The 22,102-nt window shown below is 40.0% G+C and overlaps 2 protein-coding genes and 2 pseudogenes across 7 annotated transcripts in view; 1 reads left to right on the top strand and 3 right to left on the bottom strand.

Moving 5' to 3' along the window:
* Positions 1 to 10,019, bottom strand: part of LOC108393773 (uncharacterized) — a 62,770-nt pseudogene extending 52,751 nt beyond the window's left edge.
* Positions 1 to 22,102, bottom strand: part of NCK1 (NCK adaptor protein 1) — a 167,028-nt gene that overhangs the window by 102,448 nt on the left and 42,478 nt on the right. Inside the window, exon 1 of one of the 3 annotated variants that reach the window (XM_017654847.3) lies at positions 9,133 to 9,273. The exons of 1 other annotated variant lie outside the window; for it this stretch is intronic. The gene's annotated coding sequence lies outside the window, so the exon portion shown is untranslated. Of the gene's footprint in view, positions 1 to 9,132; positions 9,274 to 22,102 lie in introns of those variants that run through there. One more of the 3 variants, XM_017654848.3, reaches the window with a different exon arrangement.
* LOC108386406 (serine-threonine kinase receptor-associated protein pseudogene) overlaps positions 9,452 to 22,102 on the top strand; it is a 34,917-nt pseudogene continuing 22,266 nt past the window's right edge.
* SLC35G2 (solute carrier family 35 member G2) overlaps positions 11,684 to 22,102 on the bottom strand; it is a 52,912-nt gene continuing 42,493 nt past the window's right edge. For 2 of the 4 annotated variants that reach the window (XM_037022899.2, XM_073232359.1), the window contains one exon: positions 11,684 to 17,271. In XM_037022899.2, the coding sequence (XP_036878794.1) occupies positions 16,012 to 17,250 (1,239 nt within the window). In that variant the 5' untranslated portion in view covers positions 17,251 to 17,271 and the 3' untranslated portion in view covers positions 11,684 to 16,011. The remainder of the gene's footprint in view (positions 17,272 to 22,102) is intronic. The other 2 variants (XM_037022901.2, XM_037022900.2) reach the window with 1 other exon arrangement.

The following is a 22,102-nucleotide window of genomic DNA, read 5'->3' as shown; positions in this document are numbered from 1 at the left end:
CGTCTTTTTCCTTGATGGCCTTTTCCTCCTTTAGAGCACCTGGCAGCACTGTCATCTCATTCTGTAAGGGATCTTTTACCTCTTCAATGGCACCTTACTGCCGGCATTCTTGTGCTGCCTCCTCTTGCATCAGTGCCATTTCCTTCTTCAGGGAATCCACAGAAGTTGGCAGCTGGCATTCTCATGCCACCATTTCTTGGGTCTTTTTCAGGAGCGTGTCCTTCTCTTCTGCAGACGTTTCTAATACTGTGAGAGCAGCCAACCCACAGTCCCCGCTGCCTCATGGGCACTCTGTCTCTCAAAAGACCTGCTTACTATACCAAGCGTCACCCCTACTGCCTCAGGTGTCACCTCCCCTTGCCCCAAGTCCTGGTTTGGGGCCCAGCCCTCTAAGAGGTAAACCACCTCAGACCACATACCCACTGAGGACAATCCAATGTCTCCCCATTCATAGGAGCAGCTCACTGAAGCACCCTTCCCATAAGGGCAGCCTGTCTTTCTCCTTGTTCCACAATGAACCCTGCTTATTTTGCCAACTGTCTTGCCAATGGGTTTCAGCCCCTGGCAAGTTCGTTATGGATTCAGAGTGACCAAAGAAATGCCAGCAGAACGTTCTTGGGATGAAAGGGTTTATTACCTGGCTTGTTCTCCCAGCACGAGCACTAGCGTCTCTGCCTCAGCCCAGAGCACTGGGCCGAGCTCTCTATATGGTGCAATAATAGCTTATTGCCTAAAGTTGTGGAAGCAGCAGCCTAGCAACAGGCCAGTTACATCATCAGGTGGTTTAAGTTCAGTGAGGATCCTGGCCATAGGAACCCCAACTTCCCCACAGAACATAATTCTTGTTTCTCCCACTCTGACATGTGGCTCACATTAACTCTCCATCTCATTTCTGAACACTTTCAGGTAACAGAAAGATGCCAAATAATAATTTCTCTCTCACACCAGAGAAATCCAGGTTTTACTTGGCACTCATTTATTAGTGTTATTTCCAGGTTTTTTTTCTTATTATTATAAATAACTCTGAAATTAAGATCTTTGTGTATAAAGTCTTAAAATGTTTTTCCTTTTGATGAATTAATGTGGGATCTAACTGAAAATCTCAGTATCTTTAGAAACTGGTTTAGAGAAAGTATTATTACATTTTTTAAAATTGCAAAATGTATGAATTTTAATGTGTACAACAGTTCACTGGATTTTTACATTTGTAGACATCACTTCTCATCACCCAAATCGAGGTATACAATATCTCCAGTGTTACAGAAGATTCTCCCATGCCTCCTCCCAAACAGTATCTCGTACCCACAAAAGTAATCACTGTTTGCCACCATATGTTCTTTTCATCTGTCCTTGAAGTTAATATAAATGGAACCATACATATACTCTTGTGAATGCCTGCTTTTTCTTAACATTGTGTCTGTAAGATTCAAGTCTGTGGTGTTGGGTGGAGCAGTAGTAGGGCTTTGACACTGCTGGTAGTACTGCACTGGATGATGATTCAGTTAAAAGTCACTATATGGATTGATGGATATTTGATTTCCAGTTTTTCAGCTATTGTGAACAAAGCTGCTATAAACATTTACTTTCAAGTCTTTTAGTGAACATAACACACCCATTTCTTTTGGGTATGTATACCTGGAAATAGAATTGCTTTGTCCTTAAACAGACTTCAAAACAAAGAAAGTAACAAGACAAAAAAGGACACTGCATAATAATAAAGGGGTCAGTCCAAAAAGAGGACATAACCATTATAAATATGTATGCACCCAACACAGGAGCACCTACATATGTGAAACAAAATAGTAACATAAGGGGGAAATAGAATGCAGTGCATTCATTTTCAGAGACTTCAACACACCACTCACTCCAAAGGACTGATCAACCAGACAGAAAATAAGGAGACAGAGGCACTGAACAACACATTAGAACACATGGAACTAAAAGACATCTACAGAACACTCCACTCAAAAGCAGCAAGATCAACATTCTTCTCAAGTGAACATGGAACAGACTATATACGAGGCCACAAGAAGAGTCTCAGTAAATACAGAAGGATTGAAATTGTACTAACCAACATCTCAGACCACAAAGGTATGAACTAGAAATAAATTATGCAAAGAAAATAAAAAAGCCCACAAAAACATGCTCCTAAACAATATGCTCCTAAATAACCAATGGGTCAATGACCAAATAAAAATAGAAATCAAGCAATATATGGAGAAAAACAACTCAACAACCCAGAATCTGTGGGACACAGCAAACGCCATTCTAAGAGGAAAGTATACTGCAATACAGACCTACCTCAGGAAAAGAAGAACAATCCCATATGAACAGTCTAAACTCACAATTAATTAAACTAGAAAAAGAAGAATAAATGAGGCCCAAAGTCAGTAGGAGGGACATAAATAAACATGAGAGCAGAAATAAATAAAATTGAGAAGAATAAAACAATAGAAAGAATCAATGAAAGCAGGAGCTAGTTCTTCGAGAAAATTAACAAAATAGATAAACCCCTAGCCAGACTTACCAAGGAAAAAAAGACTACACACATAAACAGAATCAAAAATAAGAAAGGAAAAATCACTATGGACACCACAGAAATACAAAGAATTAATAGAGAATGTTATATAATATTATATGCTAACAAACTGGATAACCTAGAAGAAATGGACAACTTTCTAGAAAAATACAACCTTCCAAGACTGACCCAGGAAGAAACAGAAAATCTGAACAGACCAATTACCAGCAATGAAATTGAACTGGTAATCAAAAAACTACCTAAGAACAAAAATCCCTGGTCCAGATGGCTTCACTGCTGAATTTTATCAAACATTTAGTGAAGACCTAATACTCATTCTTCTTAAAGTTTTCCAAAAAGCAGAAGAGGAGAGAATACTTCCAAACTCATTCTATGAGGCCAGCATCACTCTAATACCAAAACCAGACAAAGACACCACAGAAAAAGAAAATTATAGACCAATATCCCTGATGAACATAGATGCAAAAATAATCAACAAAGTATTAGGAAACCGAATTCAAAAATACATCAAAAAGATCATCCATCATGGTCAAGAAGGATTTATTCCAAGGATGCAAGGAAGGTACAATATTTGAAAATCCATCAACATCATACACCTCATCAAGAAAATAAGGAAAAAAATCACATATTCATCTCCATAGATGCTGAAAAAGTATTTGACAAAATTCATCCATTCATGATAAAAACTCTCAACAAAATGGGTATAGAGAACAAGTACTTCAACATAATAAAGGCCATATATGACAAAACCACAGCCAACATTATACTTAGCAGCAAAAAGCTGAAAGCTTTTCCTTTAAGATCAGGAACAAGACAAGGATGCCCACTCTACCCATTTTTATTCAACACAGTACTGTAAGTTCTAGCCATGGCAATCAGACAACACAAAGAAATAAAAGGCATCCAGACTGATAAGGAGTGTTAAACTGTCACTATTTGCACACGACATGATATTTTACATAAAGAACCCTAAAGAATCCACCCAAAAACTACTTGAACAAATATCTGAATTCAGCAAAGTTGCAGGATACAAAATTAATACACAGAAATCTGTTGCATTCCTATATACTAATGATGAACTAACAGAAAGAGAAATCAGGAAAACAATTCCACTCACAATTGCATCAGAAATAATAAAATACCTAGGAATAAACATTACCAAGGAGGTGAAAGACCTAAAACCTGAAAACTACAACAAACTCATGAGAGAAATTAAAGACACCAATAAATGGAAATACATCCCGTGCTCTTGGGTAGGAAGAATTAATATTGTCAATATGGCCATCCTGCCTAAAGCAATCTACAGATTCAATGTAATCCCTATCAAAATTCCAACAGCATTCTTCAATGAACTAAAACAAACAGCTCTAAAATTCATATGGAACCACAAAAGACCTCACATAGCCAAAACAATCCTGAGAAGGAAGAATAAAGCTGTGGGGATTACACTCCCCAACTTCAAGGCATACTACAAAGCCACGGTAATTAAGACAATTTGGCACTGGCACAAGAACAGACCCATAGACCAATAGAACAGAATAGAGAGCCCAGATATAAACCCAAGCATATATGGTCAATTAATATATGATAAAGGAGCCATGGATATACAATGGGGAAATGATAACTGGTGTAGGCAAAACTGGGCAGCTACATGTAAGAGAATGAAACTGCATTATTGTCTAACTCCATACACAAAAGTAAACTCAAAATGAATCAAAGATCTGAATGTAAGGAAACCATAAAACTCTTAGAAGAAAACATAGGCAAAAAAATCTCTTGAATATGAACAAGACCAACTTTTTCCTGAACACATCCTCTTGGGTAAGGGAAACAAAAAATGAACAAATGGGACTACATCAAACTAAAAAGCTTAGTACAGCAAAGGATACCATCAACAGAACAAAAAAGCACCCTACGTTATGGGAGAATATATTCAAAAACGACATATGTGTCAAGGGGTTAACATCCAAAATATATAAAAAATTCACACACCTCAACACCCAAAATAACCTGATTAAAATATGAACAGACAATTCTCCAAAGAAATTCAGATGGCCAACATATACATGAAAAGATGCTCCACATCACTAATCATCTGGGAAATGTAAATTAAAACCACAATGAGATATCACCTCACACCAGGAAGGACGGCCAGCATCAAAAAGACTAAGAACAACAAATGCCTGCGATGATGCAGAGAAAGGGGAACCCTCCTACACTGCTGGTGGGAATGGAAGCTAGTTCAACCATTGTGGAAAGCAATATGGAGGTTCCTCAAAAAACTAAAAATAGAAATACCAATACCATTTGACCCAGGAATCCCACTCCTTGGAATTTACACAAAGAATTCAAGTTCTCAGATTCAAAAATCATATGCACCTCTATGTTTATCACAGCACTATTTACAATAGCCAAGATATGGAAACAACCTAAATGTTTATCAGTAGGTGAATGGATAAAGATGTGGTAAATATGCACAATGGAATATTATTCAGCTGTAAGAAGAAAACAAATCCTACCATTTGCAACATGGATGTAGCTAGAGGGTATTATGCTCAGTGAAATAAGCCAGGCAGAGAAAGACAAATACCAAATAATTTCCCTCATTTGTGGAGTATAACAATGAAGAAAAAGTGAAGGAACAAAACAGCAGCAGACTCACAGACTCTAAGAAGGGACTAGTAGTTATAAAAAGGGAGGGCTGGTGGAGGATAGGTGGGGACGGAGAAGGGGATTGAGGGGTATTATGATTGACACACAAAGTGTTTGTGGGGTGGTCAGGAGGAAGACAGTGTAGCACAAAGACAAGTAGTGACTCTGTGGCATCTTATGCTGATGGGCAGTGACTGCAATGGTGTGTGGGGGGGACTTGACAATACAGCTGAATGTAGTAACCTCAATGTTTTTCACGTGAAACCTTCATAAGAATGTATATCAATGATACCTTAATTTTAAAAATTATAAATAAATAAATTAAATTAAATTAAAGAATTGCTTTGTCCTTGTCTACCACTTTTCAACCTGCTTGACCAGCTGTCTGGCTTGTCCATATAAGTTTTCTGGGATTTCTCCCTTTACCATAAAACTAGAGATCCCCTTTGCCTTTCTGCTGTGTTAAATATCCTAATTGTTATGATTCATGTAGTTCTTTTTTTGGTGTTAGCCATCCTTTTGATGGAGTATATCCTACAGTAGATTCTCTTTTTTGTTTTGTTTTTTTTCTTCCCACTTAGTTTGATTGGGTAATGACTTCTAGGTTGGAAATAATTTCCCTTCGAAATTCAGAAACATTACACCTGATAAATTTTCTGTGCTCCCTATCTTACAGCATTCAACTCTTGCTACATAAATATAAGAAAAATGCTAAGGCTACCCCATGCTTCTGATAATCAAGAGAAACTTTAAAGTTAAGAGGAAAAAAATATGAACAAATATTTAAAAAGCAAATGACTTTCAGAATGTTTTGTTCAATAAGCAGATTGTTCAATAATGTTGCTCTTGATAGATGAATGTGATAACAAAATAGCAAAATGTAAGTGTTAACTGTTCTTTGAGGAAAAGAACATTTAGCTAGATTAATTTAAACTTAGTTATGAGATAAGCCCTCCAGGTTTCTTCAAACTATTATATTGTTCACAACTAGTTATTGGCCCCCAAAAATTCAATCTCCTTATCAAGAGACTCAAACAACTCATGTCCAACAGTAAAACTTGTAAGATTGGCTCAATTTTTAGTGGGTCACAGAACTCAACTGTAGAAATGACATTATTTTTGTTAATGCTAAAGAGCTACCAAATACAGTTGACTGTAGACATTAAATCATTGTTGCAATGATTTAAACAAGTCATGAAGGTTCTCCTGCCCTCATGTGTTTTGAATCTATATGAGAAGGCATAAATACACAAAATACAAAATAATATGAAACAAACAATACAAAACAACACAGCAAGAGATGAGAAGCAGTAGTTTCATAAAATAGACACACAAAAAAACTTTTTAATGAGCACACAAAACTTGAGTTATGAAATCAAGATTTGAGTCTCACGTCTGTTACCATCCCTAAATGTGTGTATTTTAGTAGTTATTCTGTAGTAACTTAATTTTCCTTATGTATAAAATGTGAAGTTGGATTCCAATGTTCCCACAATATTGTTCTATGCAAGCTCACGTAAAAGTAAGAAACCAAAGGAATAACAGAATAAGGGTTATGGGTTCAAAAGAAAGCAACAACACAGGGAACAGAAAGATCTGGAAGACTGCCCTGAAGAACTAAAAATGAAACTTCAACAAAATTTTACTTCATTTGCTAATTGGGTGATTTGGAGGTTGGAGGGGGAGGGGATGTCTTTTAAAGAATAGGAAGGCTATTCAAATTCTCAACAGATATGAAGGTAAAAAAAACACAAAGTCTAAACGTAAACAAGAGATTGGTTTGGTTAGGGTGGACAGCTCCTATAGAGAAATAGTCCTGGCATTAGGAAAAAAAGGTTTTTGTAGGAATTCTAAACTACACTCTGTAGATAACAGGGAGCTACTGCTGGACTAACATCGAGGGTAAGTCTGAAGAATTATTTTAAGATCAAAGCAAAAGGCAGAACATCCTGAGCAGGGAGAAAAGGCAGGCAGAAAATACAGTTAAAAGCTAGTGAAAAGAACAGATACATAAGAGAAATTTCAAAAAATGGCTGAAAAAAATTGGCCAATGTTAAGTTATGTGGATAGAGGAAGTCAAAGATAAAACCAAGGTTTGTGTCTAGATAACCAAAAGCATGACAATATCACCAAAACAAAGTCAGCATATGGCATCAGTTTTGAAGGGAAAACTATAAATTCTGTCTTTGAAGTAGTTTAAAGTGAGGCTCATCCAGATTGAATGGCTGTCTTCATTACTTCATAAGTGTCATTTTTGGCCCTGTCAGTTGTCTTGCTAAAACAGCACAGCAAGGCATTTTTGAAGAACTGGTTAAATTCTTAGTGATTTCGAATTTCCTCCAATATCACTTATCAACTAAATAACTAACCATTTAATCTTTTAGTGTAGGTATAGAAATTTTGTATTTTTCCATATTATAAAGGTGAACAAATTGTAAAAGTTATTAATTAATCTATGATAGAAAAAAGTGGACTGCAATTATTAAATCAAGTATTCCTGACAAATGATTTACAACAATAATCACTTCAAATCTACTTTGAGCTTTGGCAGGAAAGTTTTTAAAGAAAAATAACCTCAGAGGCATAAATAATCACTCAGTATCTACCAAAGCATTCTATATATGCTTCAAGTTTTATTAAAAATCTGGACTAAAAGATAATGGTTAGAAAAATAAAGCAAACACTTGAAAATTTCCAACAAGCACAGCTGAGCAATCCTGAACACTGCATACAGTGTTTACAGCTTAATTATAGCTAATTCCTACTAATCACAATTTTCCTAAAGAAAATCCCGGAGGTTTGTGATCAAGATGGAATGACACTACTACTAATCAACCAATATTTCTTGCGTTACTATCAAACTGTGACTGGGACCTAAAAGCTGAACGTCATTGACAATTACCAAGTAAAACCTTCCTCTTGGATTATTTCATTTACTTTGCGACCTCGCTGAAGATTGAGACTTTAGGCACAGTACTTTCCAGGTGCTTAATAAATTGTCTGGTGGGTTTTTCATGAACCTTTAAAAAGATACCTCTTGCAACACTTACCCGTTTTGACCGGACATTGAGCTTCTTTGCTCACCACCTAAGTTGGGGTTAGAAAATTCTCCTTAACTTCATTCTTTCCTAACTCCTATGGTTTCTTACCAAATCTAACGGATAGAATTATTTTTAGGCGACCAGCATGAGTTCCACACTGAGTGCATATAAAGTTACCGTTCTCACCCCTGAACAAAATCCAGGTTCCCGAGCTTCTAACGGCAGTTTTAACTTTTATGGAAACACCTAAGAAAGGTTGCAAAACCAACCTATCGAGGTATTTCTACAGAATATATTACAACTCAAGTAAAAAAATCTCAGCCTAAGCAACTCGCGTACGAATCCACAAGTCCACACGATTAAAACAACCGATTTCCCGAGGAGGGAAGCGGCTCGGGGGGAAGGGCGGAGAGCGCATCCCGAGGATGTCCAACCTCGGCTCAGGGCTGGCCTCCCTCCCCTCCTCTCCAGCTGGAGGTGAGCGCGCCCCCCTTCCCTCCTCTACCACGTCCCTATCTTCCCGGCCTCGGATCACGCCATCACAGGCAACAGGACTTTTTCGGGATGAAAAGGAACAGGGAAGCAAGCGCGCCCCACACTCGACCTCCCCGCCCCGCAAGGGCGGCCAGCCGGGGCGCTCACCCCGACGCGACGCTCTGGACGCGGGCAGGAGGGTCGCGCGGGGTCGCGCGGCAAACGCCCAGGCCGGCCGAGCAGACTCCCCGCCCCCTCCGGCTCAGCTCCGGGCCGGCAGACGGCGCCCCGGGGACTAACTTCACCGGGAAAGAGGAAGCGACTTAACAGGCTGTGTGGACGAACAGGGGAGGAAAAGCTGTCTGTGCGTCTGCCTACCGGCAACCCATCTCCCCTCCCTCTGCGAGCCCGGCAGCCCCGGCTCACCTGAGGAGGGCACCGGGATGCCGCCGCGGCCGCCGCGATGGCCGTTACGGCACGAGGCCTCTGCTCCGTCTCCGCGTAGCTCTCGGGAGAGGGGCGGAACGCGCGCGGCAGGCGGGCCGGGCTGCTGCTGCGACTGGCCGCGAGGCCGCGGGCGCACCCACGCGGGCAGGAAACCCCCTCCCGGCCCAATCTGATAGGTGCGGTCTCCCCCTTCCCTCCTACCCTGGACGCGAGAGCTGTCAGCGCCGCTCTGGGATTGGGCGGACCTGCCTGTCAATCAAATGCCGTGCTGAGCGTGGAGTGAGCTGAGCCTCAAGAGAGAGAAAAGGGAAGAGCGAGCGAGGGGGCGAGCGAGCGAGCGAGGTGGAGCCGGAGCGTGTCAAGTCCCCGGCCTGATCTGGCCCTGGTCGCTCTTGCCTCCCCGGCCGCACAGACTGACTACTTTGGCTCTCCTCTAGCGCCACAGGAGAGACTCCACAGCAAAAAGTGCTGCTTCGCGAGGTCAGCCCCAGCTGTTGGGGAGCCGCCTCCTCGTTTCTGCACCTGAACCGGGTGTTGCCGCAGAAGCTTCTTAGGGCTGGGAAGCGGAAAAGGAAAACACCCGAAGGCCTGGAAATGGGGATTTGAGAGAAAAATGTAAGAAATGTTTAATTTGAGCCATAAACCGAAAGAAGCTCGCTCCGAGAGCCTTTCAAGTGCCCTCGTGCGCAGGTAGCTTCCAGCGGGCTGTGGAGGCCGTGCTGTGAGGAGGGAATGCAGTGACCTAAGCTGCCCAGTCCGCCCATTCTTAGCGGTCCGGCCCCGGACACCTGCCGGATCAGCAGTAAACTGATTCTCCCCACGCCTGTGCTGCAGCCTCACAACCTGCCTCACCCCTTTCCAACCATCTTTGTGGCTCCTTTTAGGCGCCCAGGGAAGCCTGGGTGAGGTACCTTTCAGGGATCACAGGTTTTGTTTTGTTTTTTTTACCTTGAGGTACTCTTTCAACAAATTGCAGAGCAAAGCTGTAAGTACAAATTTTTTTTTATGTTAAATGGCTCGCCCATGGTAATTTTTATTGGGTTAACTTTTTTTTTCCCAACTTTTTTTTTGTATCATTGGTCTACAATTACATGAGGAATATTAGGTTTCTTAGACTCCCCCCATCACCAAGTCCCCCCCACATACCCCATTACAGTCACTGTCCATCAGCGTAGTAAGATGCTATAGATTCACTACTTGTCTTCAGACCACAGGTATTTTCCCGACCCAAGCTGTTGAAAAGAGTCCTTATTGCTGCCTAGATGGTAAATTTCATGGTCAGGAATCATGTATAGTTTTTCCCTAGGGCCTACCACATGACAGATCATGAGTAAATACCCTTGAAGGCATTAACACGTCTTCCTTTCCCTTCTTTAATTCGGCCCTGACTGTAAACACTTTTCTGCATTTAACTTCAAAGTCATTCATTTGAATGCTGATAGATACAGGTAGTTTGCTTACCATATATAGGATCACAGGGTCAAAGTACAAATTACCTGTGGCCCCTTCCTAGCCTCCTTTGACTGAGGCAAATAAACCATGAAACTGGATAACAGCTGCTCTATGTCTACATCCCATTATTAGTATCCAAAGTGAATAAGGTAAGTGAATTTTGAATTTATTCTAAGGGTCTAAATACCTTTACATATATTATAATGGCTGCTATGGAGTGAGTTTTGTCCTCCCAAAATTCCTATTAAAGCCCTAAACCCCAGTGTGACTGTATTTGGAGATAGGGCCTTTAGGAGGTAATTAAGGTTGCCTGAGGTGAAAAGTGGGCACCTAATCCTGTAGGATTAGTGTCCTTATAAAAAGAGACCCGTTCTCTATCTCCACCATGAGAAGACACAATGAGAAGGTGACCAGAAAGAGAGCTCTCACCAGAAACTGACCATGCCAACACCCTGATATGGAATTACCAGCTTCCAAAACTGAGAAATTAAATTTCTATAGTTTAAGTCACCCAATCAATGGTATTTTGTTATAGCAGCTTGAGCTAATAGAATAATGTTATTTGTTGATTCATCTTATAAAGTTTATGTATTGAGATATATTCATTTTTGAGGCTGGAGAAACAATTATGCAAAAGTTAAAACTATTTTCCCAAAAGCACACAGTGAATTTAGCAAAACCTGACCCAATTCAGTCTACGAATTTAGCAAGTGATGGGTTTACAGGATGTGAATGCAAACACAAGTAAAGTAGTCCTTGTGCTCAGGTAGCATATACCACTGCCTTAGTAGGGAAAATTAGTGTTGACATCATAAGTTTAGATCTTATTTTGTAAGGGAATATATATTCTGAATGGGCCAATGATCTGAACAGACCTTTCAAAGTTTTGATTCAGATGTCTTTTGCCTATTGTGTGCCACCTATTTAAACAATAGAAGGGAGAGAGCTTATTCATAAAAGGATTAAGTTCCCTGTAAAAAATGTGGTTTTTTTCCTTTTAGTTTTCCTATAAGTTTTTTTATCACCCCTTCTTACTGGGAACTCTTAAAAAAAGAAAAACTCAAAAATATAAAAAAGAAATTGAACAAGAAAAATAAGGAAATAGCAATGAAAGAAGAAAGCTTTGGGTGGAAGGGTAGATTGGCAGAAAGTCATGTGTGAAATTGCTGTATGGTACACTCAAAAGGAATGGATGGATTCCTGTTTTTATGGGGTGGGAGTTGTCCCAGAGACTTCTTTCACACTTTCTGTCTTCAAACTTCAAACAAACATGCATATGGCTTCTTCTTCCTCTCTTAGAACTCAAATAAAAAATGGGAATCACACTAATAATGCTAAATGGACCGAGAACTAGCCAGAATCAGACAACAAGAAAATTTAGGTCAAAAGTTAAAACCTATGGAGAAGATATTTGCAAATGATATATCCAAAAAGGGTTAATATACAAAATATACAAAGAACTCATACAATTCAACACCAAAAACACAAACAATCCTATTAAAAAATGAGCAGAGGACCACTCATGACATTTTTCAAAGATATACAGATGGCCATCAGACACATGAAAAGATGCTCCCCATCACTAGTCAACAGAAAAATGCAAATCAAAGCCACAGTGATACACCACCTTATACTGGTCAGAATGGCTAGTATCAAAAAGACAGGAAATAACAAGTATTGGTGAGGATGTGGAGAAATGGAACCCTCCTACACTGCTGGTGGTCATGTAAATTGGTACAGCCACTATGGAAAGCAGTATGGAAGTTCCTCAAAAAATTAAAAATAGAAATATCATATGACCCAATAATTCCACTTCTGGGTATTTAGCCAAAGGAAAAAAAAAACACTAATTTGAAAACACATAAGCACTCCTGTTTATTGCAGCATTTTTTACAGTAACCAAGATATGAAAGCAACCTAAAAGTCCATTGATAGATGAATGGATAAAAAAGATGCAGTATATATACATAATGGAACATTATTCAGCCATAAAAAAGAAGGAAATTTTGCCATTTGTGATACTATGAATGTACCTGGAGGGTATCATGCTAAGTGAAAGACAAAGACAATGCTATATGATTCAGTTATGTATGGAATCTAAAAAACAAATGAACAAACAAAACAGATACAGACTTACAAATACAGAGAACAAACTGGTGGTTGCCAGAGGTGAAAGGATGGGAAGATGGGCAAAATAGATGAAGGGGATTAAGAGGTACAAACATCCAGTTATGAAATACATAAGTTGCAGGGATGAAAAGTACAGCATAGGGAATATAGTCAATAATATTGTAATAACTTTGGTGACATGGTAACTGGATATCATAGTAATCATAACATATATAAATGTTGATTCACTGTGTTGTACACTTGAAACTAACATAATATTGTGTATCAACTATAACTTTTTTTTTAAATTTATGACCTATAGACCAGAAATGGGCTTCAGATATAGGGCAGCTAATCTGTCTGGGATAAAACCATGCAGGTACTTACTTCATTAATCCCAAAGGAGAGAATTTGGAAAGACAAGGAAGGGAAAAATGAGCCTCCATGTCTCAAGACCTTTCCCAGGAAACTATTGAACGCTTATAGTTAGAAATGATTAGAATGATCTGGTTTAGCATCACTGTCAGGCAGGACTATTTAGGACCCAAAAGAAAGCCTTTTAGCAAGAAGTAACTAATCACAGGCTTGACTGTGAGATACAAAAATTAGTGGATCCTGGGGACTAAATTTAATTTCTGGATTGAGTATTGTTATGCTTTTATGGAAATTAATTCAACAAAAAATTATGGAGTCTGTTCTGTAGTAGGCACTACAGTAGGTACTGGAGATCTAAGGATCAGTCTTAAAGGAGCTCAAATCAAGAGTCAGAGAATGAAATTTAACCATATTTATTATTAATATAGTAAATAGAGTAATAGATATATGTTCAGGGGGACATTAAGCCAGAGGGTGAGGGGAGTTGTGTGATCAGGCTAGTTAGGCAGTTATGTAGGCAAAGAAGAGAAGGGCTTTCCACATAGAGGAGCCTGCATAAGAAAAGTATTACACAATAGTAGAATATTGCTGGAACAGAAGAGGACTAAAAATATAAGCAATAGCAGGTTATGGACTTTATCCTATAGGCAATGAGAAGCCATCAAAGGGTTTTCTTTCAGCACTTTAAATGTCATGCTGTTGTTTTCTGGCCTCCATTGTTTCTTATGAGAAGCCAGCTGTAATTTTTTTTTCCTGTTTTCAGATTGTTTTATTTATATTTAATTAAGGTATCATTGATAAACAATCTTATGAAGGTTTTACATGAGCAAAACATTATGGTTTCACCGTTCACCCATATTATCAAGTCCCCATCCAGTCTCATTGCAGTCACTGTCCTTCAGCATAGTAAGATGTTGTAGAGTCATTACTTGTCGTGTCTGTGTCCAGCTATAATTCTTATCATTGTTTTCCTGAATGTCATGTCTTTTTCTCTGGCTGCTTTTAAGATTTTGTTTCTCTGTCTTTATTTATCAGCAGTTACACTATGTTTCTAGGTGTGGTTTTCTTTGTATTTTTGCTGATTAGAGTTCATTATTTACCTGGCTCTGTGGATTGCTGGTGGTTGTTTCCTTTTATCAGGTTTGGAAAACTTTTGATAAATATTTCTTCAGATAGTTTTTTCTGTCCCATTCTTTCTCTCTCCTCTTCTGGGACTATACCTACATTTATACTGGACTTCTTAGTCCTTAGAACAGGTCATTCTAGGCTCTTTTCTTTTTTTTTTTTCCCAGATCTTTTTCTGTGCTTTAATTTGGATAATTTCTGTTGAGATCCAGTGTCTACTAATTCCTGGAAAATCTGAATGTTAACATTTTCCCAAAAGCATAGACACTCTACTAATGACTTTGGGTTCCTTTGGGGAAGATTTGGACACATTAGCCAAGAAAACAAAAATAATAAGATATTATTACAACAGAAAGAATCTAGTATCAGATGTTGATGGACTGAAAAAGCAAAAAGCGAACACTAAAGTGGCCAAGGCTGATAACTCTGGAGAGCAGCTACTGCCCCTAGGCCTGAGAAAAAGAGGACTTACTGGATGGAACAGAAGATGACTAAAAATGTAAGCAATAACAAAAAGCAAAGACTACCAGGTCTCAGAAGCTCAGAGAAATGACTCATCATCTTCTCAGGAATGATGCTGTCTAGTTGGTCTTGCTACTACTGAGAGGGATATGAAGAGGCTGGCTGTGGGCTGGAGGAGTGCCAAAAGAAGCTCAAGGCTGAGATCAGCTGATGCTGTAGAACAAAATGCTATTGTTGGTGCAACAGTGGCAAAAACCACAAGCAAAGGGGAAGTTAGAAGTCCTTTCTCCCCTTTTCCTGCCTTCTAGTCTCCCTCTAATGCCCTTCATTAGTGGAACTAAGTGAGAGTTCAGTTGGTATAGGAAAAATGTAGTTTGCAGGGTCTAAGTCATAACATAAAGAGGAAAGTATGAATTTGGAACTAACAAGAGTTCAAGAGTAGCAATAGCTTAATAATCAGTACCATGTCAACATTTGGATGTTCTGAATTAGCAAGAATTGCTCAAATTAGACCCCAATTAATGCAACCTTATATGCTTTTAAGACTACAGGCCATTTTGAAAAGACCTTCTGGACACCATGTTGTATTGATTTTCTGCTACTATGATTACTGTTAGAGTCTTTCTCAGGGTAAGGAGTACGTTTCCTGCTGCTCACACATGTACTTGCTACAAAGTCATAAACAAGGGCAGTTTTGGAAGAGATCTGTACCACTGAAGATACATGGACCCTGCTTCAACATTAGGTCTCCCACCACCACACCTCTGGTCTTCCATACCTGATCTAAGGTGGGACCCCACCATTGTCATTGAAAAACCAGCTCCTTTCCTTTGTTCCCTCTTGTTTGACTCAATTCAATCTCCTTCACCCAGCCCAATCACCTCTAGTTTCCTATTGCAAGTACATGACAAAGCAGGGCTTGGTACTCAGCATTTCAGCATTACAGTGTACTTTTCACAATGAAGGTGTTAAATATTGAAGAATTTTTGTTGAACATTCATAGAATATTTGCATGAACATTTTCTAATTTTTGAATGTTAGGACCAAGAAGGTCAATCTGAAAGAGGTCATTTCTTCAAGTCTTATGTTCTTAAGTGATAAAAGTTAGCATTCTCCTTCTAGCACAATTACCTTTTGTTAATAACAATAAAGACACCAGATTCACGATATTTCACATAATTAGTATTTATATATTAGAATAAATTTTTCTACATCTTCATAAATTACTTATATAATACAAAACACTGTCAGTTATACACAAAAGACATTTATAGGTGAACATTAAAATGGCAGTGTACCTATTAATAACTGAATTATAACAAGATAACCACATATTCATTTAATGGGAGAGTCTACTATTTCCTGATAATCCTGCCTTCTTGAATTCCTCCAGTAAAGTTTATAGCCAGCAAGGACAAAAACGCTAATCATAATGATGGCCCCTCCAAAGACATCATAAACACTAGGAAATATATGTAACACTAGAAGCTGCAGGACCATGGCTACCACAATCTCCAGATGTTGTACTGTGCTGACCAAAGCTGGATGGAATTTGTCCAAGGCATAATAAACTCCTAAGAATGCTGCAGTAGAACAGACACATATAGCAATGAGATAACTCCAGGTTTCTCCATCTAATGGGATGATAGGTTCTTGAAGAACGAACATAGTAGATACCCCCCAGACTGTCCCAGTCCAACCAAAGGTAAACAATGCAGTCCACATGCTGATCTTCTCCTTAATGGATCTGTATACTATCATGGAAAGAGCAGTGGTCAGTCCAGCCATCACAGTCATAGTGTACCCAAAGGCTTCTTTCCAGGCATTTAACAAAGAATTGTCTTCATCAGCAATGTTGGGGATCATGACAAGACAAACACCTAAGATACTGCAAACAACTGTAGCCATATCAACATAAGCCATTTTCTCATCTACAAGTAAAAAGGCCAAAATGGCACTGAAGACCGTGGTTGTGGCTCTCCACATAGTGGTCCCATTGCTGGGAGGAACTATTGAAAATGATGTATAAGCACAGGTGATAGAGATGACATTGCACACACCATAAAAGAAGAGTCGTAATCTATATCCACTAGGTCCAAAGGGGGCCTCCTGGTAGTAACACACCACTAACACAGATAAGACCTGCAAGACAGAACGGATAAAAATCAGTTCTAGAGATGGAACTTTAGAACGATCAGAAACAAGCCTAGTGATAAGAGCTACACATCCATGAGCCAAAGCAGATCCAAACAGCACTATCCACATTTTTCTGGACTGAAAAATATTTTTTTCTGCAAAGCTCTGGAATTGTCCAGTCTCATTGGTCATTGGGTCTTCTGTTGGTGGAGGTCGGGTATCCATCGTTCCAAAGAAAGTTCTTCCTTTTCTTTTTATTTCACTCAGCAAGCCTTTTTTTGGATTTTCTTCCATAAAATTTCTGTAGTCTTCATTAATTTCTTCATATCCATCATCCCCAGGCTGGGGATAATGAGAAGTGTATTTCACCATCACTGTGTTGGGATGTATTTTCACCCGTTTTTTAACTGGATATTTCTTGGAGGAAGAAGTATCCATTTCTTCAAATAATCAATTCTACTGAAGAAAAAAAAGACAAATGTACATATTCATTCCATTGAAATCTAGTTTTATTTTCTACTATAATCATATGACCACCAGAACAGGAAGAGATGATCTAGCAATATGTCTCATCAGATGTATGAGGCCCAATTAAATTGTCTATCCTTTTTCACTCTCATCTTAGGTCTGCCCCTATTTCTCATTCTGTTTATTCTTTGTCTCATTCAGCCCTATTTTCTATCTTTATATCACAAACAACTGATATTTTTCCATCTTTTCATTCCTACCTGTCTCTCCACCCATCCAATAAGAAAAACAGAAAAATAAAAAATAACAACTTAGATCAAAAACTTCCTTCTTGTTGTGTCCATATATCTATATTATAAATTATAAATAGATAAATCGAGTCTTTTGTGCAGTCACTTCTATATAATACCAGAATTAGCCTTGTATTACAAATTATAATGATTTTTAACATTCAGTGCTCCCCAGACACTTTCAGATTATAGATACATCGAAATTGGAAAATAAATAAAATGGACTTAGTGATATTCCTGCACTATTGGTGTGTACCAACCTTTCTGATGAGCAATTGGACAGTATGTATTAAGATTTTAACTGAAACTACCCTTTAATTCAGCAATACCACTCCTAAAATTTTACCCTAATGAGATGATTAAAAGATGCTTTTTTACTTTATGTATAAAAAAAGGAAAAAAGAGGGGGAGGGAGCCAAGATGGCGGCGTGAGTAGAGCAGTGGAAATCTCCTCCCAAAAACACATAGAGCTATGAAAATATAACAAAGAAAAATCTTCCTAAAATAGAGACCACAGGACACAGGACAACATCGAGACCACATCCACACCTGCAAGAACCCAGCGCCTTGTGAAGGGGGTAAGATACAAGCCCCAGCCCGGCGGGACCCGAGCGCCCCTCCCCCCGGCTCCCGGAGGGTGGAGAGAAACCGGAGCAGTTTTTTTTTTTTTTTTTTGGCGAGCGCTTTTTGGAAGCCTTAGAGGGACGGGCCCCCGTTGCTGGGGAGGCAGGGTGGCGGGACAGGTGAGGAGGTGCCTGGGAACGGCGCCGGAGGACAAAGAATATCCCGCGTTTCTCCCTGCGAGACCTGGGGGCGGGTGCCTGAGACCGGTGCCTGAGGACGGAGGAGGTCGCACGTTTTTCCCCTTTTTTTTTTTTCTCTTTTTGGCGAGTGCTTTTTGGAAGCCTTGAAGGGACGGGGACCCCAGTGCTAGGGAGGCAGGGTGGCGGGACTGGTGAGCAGGTGGCTGGGACCGGCGCCTGAGGACAAAGAATATCCCCCGTTTTTCCCTGCGGGACCGGTGGGCGGGTGCCTGAGACCGGCACTTGAGGACAGAGGAAATCGCGCGTTTTTCCCCTTTTTTTTTTCTCTTTTCTGCGAGTGCTTTTTGGAAGCCTAAAAGGGACAGGGACCCCGGTGCTAGGGAGGCAGGGCGGCGGGACTGGTGAGCGGGTGCCTGGGACCGGCACCTGAGGACAAAGAATATCCCGCATTTTTCCCTGTGGGACCGGTGGGTGGGTGCCTGAGACCAGCACCTGAGGACGGAAGAAATCGCACGTTTTTCCCCTTTTTTTTCTCTCTTTTTGCCGAGTGCTTTTTGGAAGCCTTGAAGGGACAGGGACCCCGGTGCTAGGGAGGCAGGGCGGCGGGACTGGTGAGCGGGTGCATGGGACCAGTGCCTGAGGACCAAGAATATTGAGCGTTCCTTCCCTGCGGGACCGGTGGGTGGGTGCTTTTTGGAAGCCTTGAAAGGACAGGGACCCTGGTGCTAGGGAGACAGGGCAGCAGGACCAGTGAGCGGGTGCCTGGGACCGGCACCTGAGGACAAAAAAAAAAAAAAAAATCGCTTGTTTTTTCCTTTTTTTTCCTTTTTTTTTTCTCTTTCTTTCTGTTCCCTCTCTCATTGTTGCTGTTGTTGTTTTGGTTTGGAGAGTGCTTTTTGGAAATCTTAAAGGGGCAGGACAGGTCACTTAGACCAGAAGCAGGGAATCTGGGGATCTCTGGGCACTCTAACCCCCTGGGCAGCAGGGAGCACAGAGGCCCCTTACGGAGATAAATAGTCTCCTGGCTGCTCCCCCTCCAACGGGGCTCCACCATTTTGGAGGAACAGCCCCAGCCAGGCCAAGCCCACAGCAACAGTGGAGATAAACCCCAAAGCAACTGGGCAGGAAGCAGAAGCCCTGTCTGCGCACAGCTGCCCAGCACAAGCCACTAGAGGTCGCTATTCTCCCAGGAAAAGGCTACAAACCAACAAGAAGGGAAGCTCTTCCAGCGGTCACTTGTACCAGCTCTGCAAACTATCTCTATCACCATGAAAAGGCAAAACTACAGGCAGACAAAGATCACAGAGACAACACCTGAGAAGGAGACAGACCTAACTAGTCCTCCTGAAAAAGAATTCAAAATAAAAATCATGAACATGCTGACAGAGATGCAGAAAAAAATGCAAGAGCAATGGGATGAGATGCAGAGAAAAATGCAAGAGCAGTGGGATGAGATGCAGAGAAAAATGCAAGAGCAGTGGGATGAAGTCCGGAAGGAGATCACAGATGTCAGGAAAGAGATCACAGAAGTGAAACAATCCCTGGAAGGATTTATAAGCAGAATGGATAAGATGCAAGAGGCCATTGAAGGAATAGAAGCCAGAGAACAGGAACGTATAGAAGCTGACATAGAGAGAGATAAAAGGATCTCCAGGAATGAAACAACACTAAGAGAAATATGTGACCAATACAAAAGGAAAAACATTCGTATTATAGGGATACCAGAAGAGGAAGAAAGAGGAAAAGGGATAGAAAGTGTCTTTGAAGAAATAATTGCTGAAAACTTCCCCAAACTGGGGGAGGAAATAATCGAACAGACCATGGAATTATACAGAACCCCCAACAGAAAGGATCCAAGGAGGACAACACCAAGACACATAATAATTAAAATGGCAAGGATCAAGGACAAGGAAAGAGTTTTAAAGGCAGCTAGAGAGAAAAAGGTCACCTATAAAGGAAAACCAATCAGGCTAACATCAGACTTCTCAACAGAAACCCTACAGGCCAGAAGAGAATGGCATGATATACTTAATGCAATGAAACAGAAGGGCCTTGAACCAAGGATACTGTATCCAGCACGACTATCATTTAAATACGATGGTGGGATCAAACAATTCCCAGACAAGCAAAAGCTGAGGGAATTTGCTTCCCACAAACCACCTCTACAGGGCATCCTACAGGGACTGCTCTAGATGGGAGCACCCCTAAAAAGAGCACAGAACAAAACACACAACATATGAAGAATGGAGGAGGAGGAATAAGAAGGGAGAGAAGAAAAGACTCTCCAGACAGTGTATATAACAGCTCAATAAGCGAGCTAAGTTAGGCAGTAAGATACTAAAGAAGCTAACCTTGAACCTTTGGTAACCATGAATCTAAAGCCTGCAATGGCAGTAAGTACATATCTTTCAATAGTCACCCTAAATGTAAATGGACTTAATGCACCAATCAAAAGACATAGAGTAATAGAATGGATAAAAAAGCAAGACCCATCTATATGCTGCTTACAAGAAACTCACCTTAAACCCAAAGATAAGCATAGACTAAAAGTCAAGGGATGGAAAAACATATTTCAGGCAAACAACAGTGAGAAGAAAGCAGGGGTTGCAGTACTAATATCAGACAAAATAGACTTCAAAACAAAGAAAGTAACAAGAGATAAAGAAGGCCACTACATAATGATAAAGGGCTTAGTCCAACAAGAGGATATAACCATTCCAAATATATATGCACCCAATACAGGAGCACCAGCATATGTGAAGCAAATACTAACAGAACTAAAGAGGGAAATAGACTGCAATGCATTCATTGTAGGAGACTTCAACACACCACTCACCCCAAAGGATAGATCCACCGGGCAGAAAATAAGTAAAGACACACAGGCACTGAACAACACACTAGAACAGATGGACCTAATAGACATCTATAGAACTTTACATCCAAAAGCAACAGGATATACATTCTTCTCAAGTGCACATGGAACATTCTCCAGAATAGACCACATACTAGCTCACAAAAAGAGCCTCAGTAAATTCCACAATATTGAAATTCTACCAACCAATTTTTCAGACCACAAAGGTATGAAAGTAGAAATAAATTCTACAAAGAAAACAAAAAGGCTCACAAACACATGGAGGCTTAACAACATGCTACTAAATAATCAATGGATCAATGAACAAATCAAAATAGAGATCAAGGAATATATAGAAACAAATGACAACAACAACACTAAGCCCCAACTTCTGTGGGATGCAGCGAAAGCAGTCTTAAGAGGAAAGTATATAGCAATCCAGGCACACTTGAAGAAGGAAGAACAATCCCAAATGAATAGTCTAACATCACAATTATTAAAACTGGAAAAAGAAGAACAAATGAGGCCTAAAGTCAGCAGAAGGAGGGACATAATAAAGATCAGAGAAGAAATAAACAAAATTGAGAAGAATAAAACAATAGCAAAAATCAACGAAACCAAGAGCTGGTTCTTTGAGAAAATAAACAAAATAGATAAGCCTCTAGCCCAACTTATTAAGAGAAAAAGAGAGTCAACACAAATCAACATAATCAGAAATGAGAATGGAAAAATCACGACAGACTCCACAGAAATACAAAGAATTATTAAAGACTACTATGAAAACCTATATGCCAACAAGCTGGAAAACCTAGAAGAAATGGACAACTTCCTAGAAAAATACAACCTCCCAAGACTGACCAAGGAAGAAACACAAAAGTTAAACAAACCAATTACAAGCAAAGAAATTGAAACAGTAA

Source organism: Manis javanica, chromosome 3 (assembly GCF_040802235.1).
Source record: "Manis javanica isolate MJ-LG chromosome 3, MJ_LKY, whole genome shotgun sequence".
Taxonomy (NCBI): Eukaryota; Metazoa; Chordata; class Mammalia; order Pholidota; family Manidae; genus Manis; species Manis javanica.
This window is presented reverse-complemented; position numbering and strand designations above follow the sequence as displayed.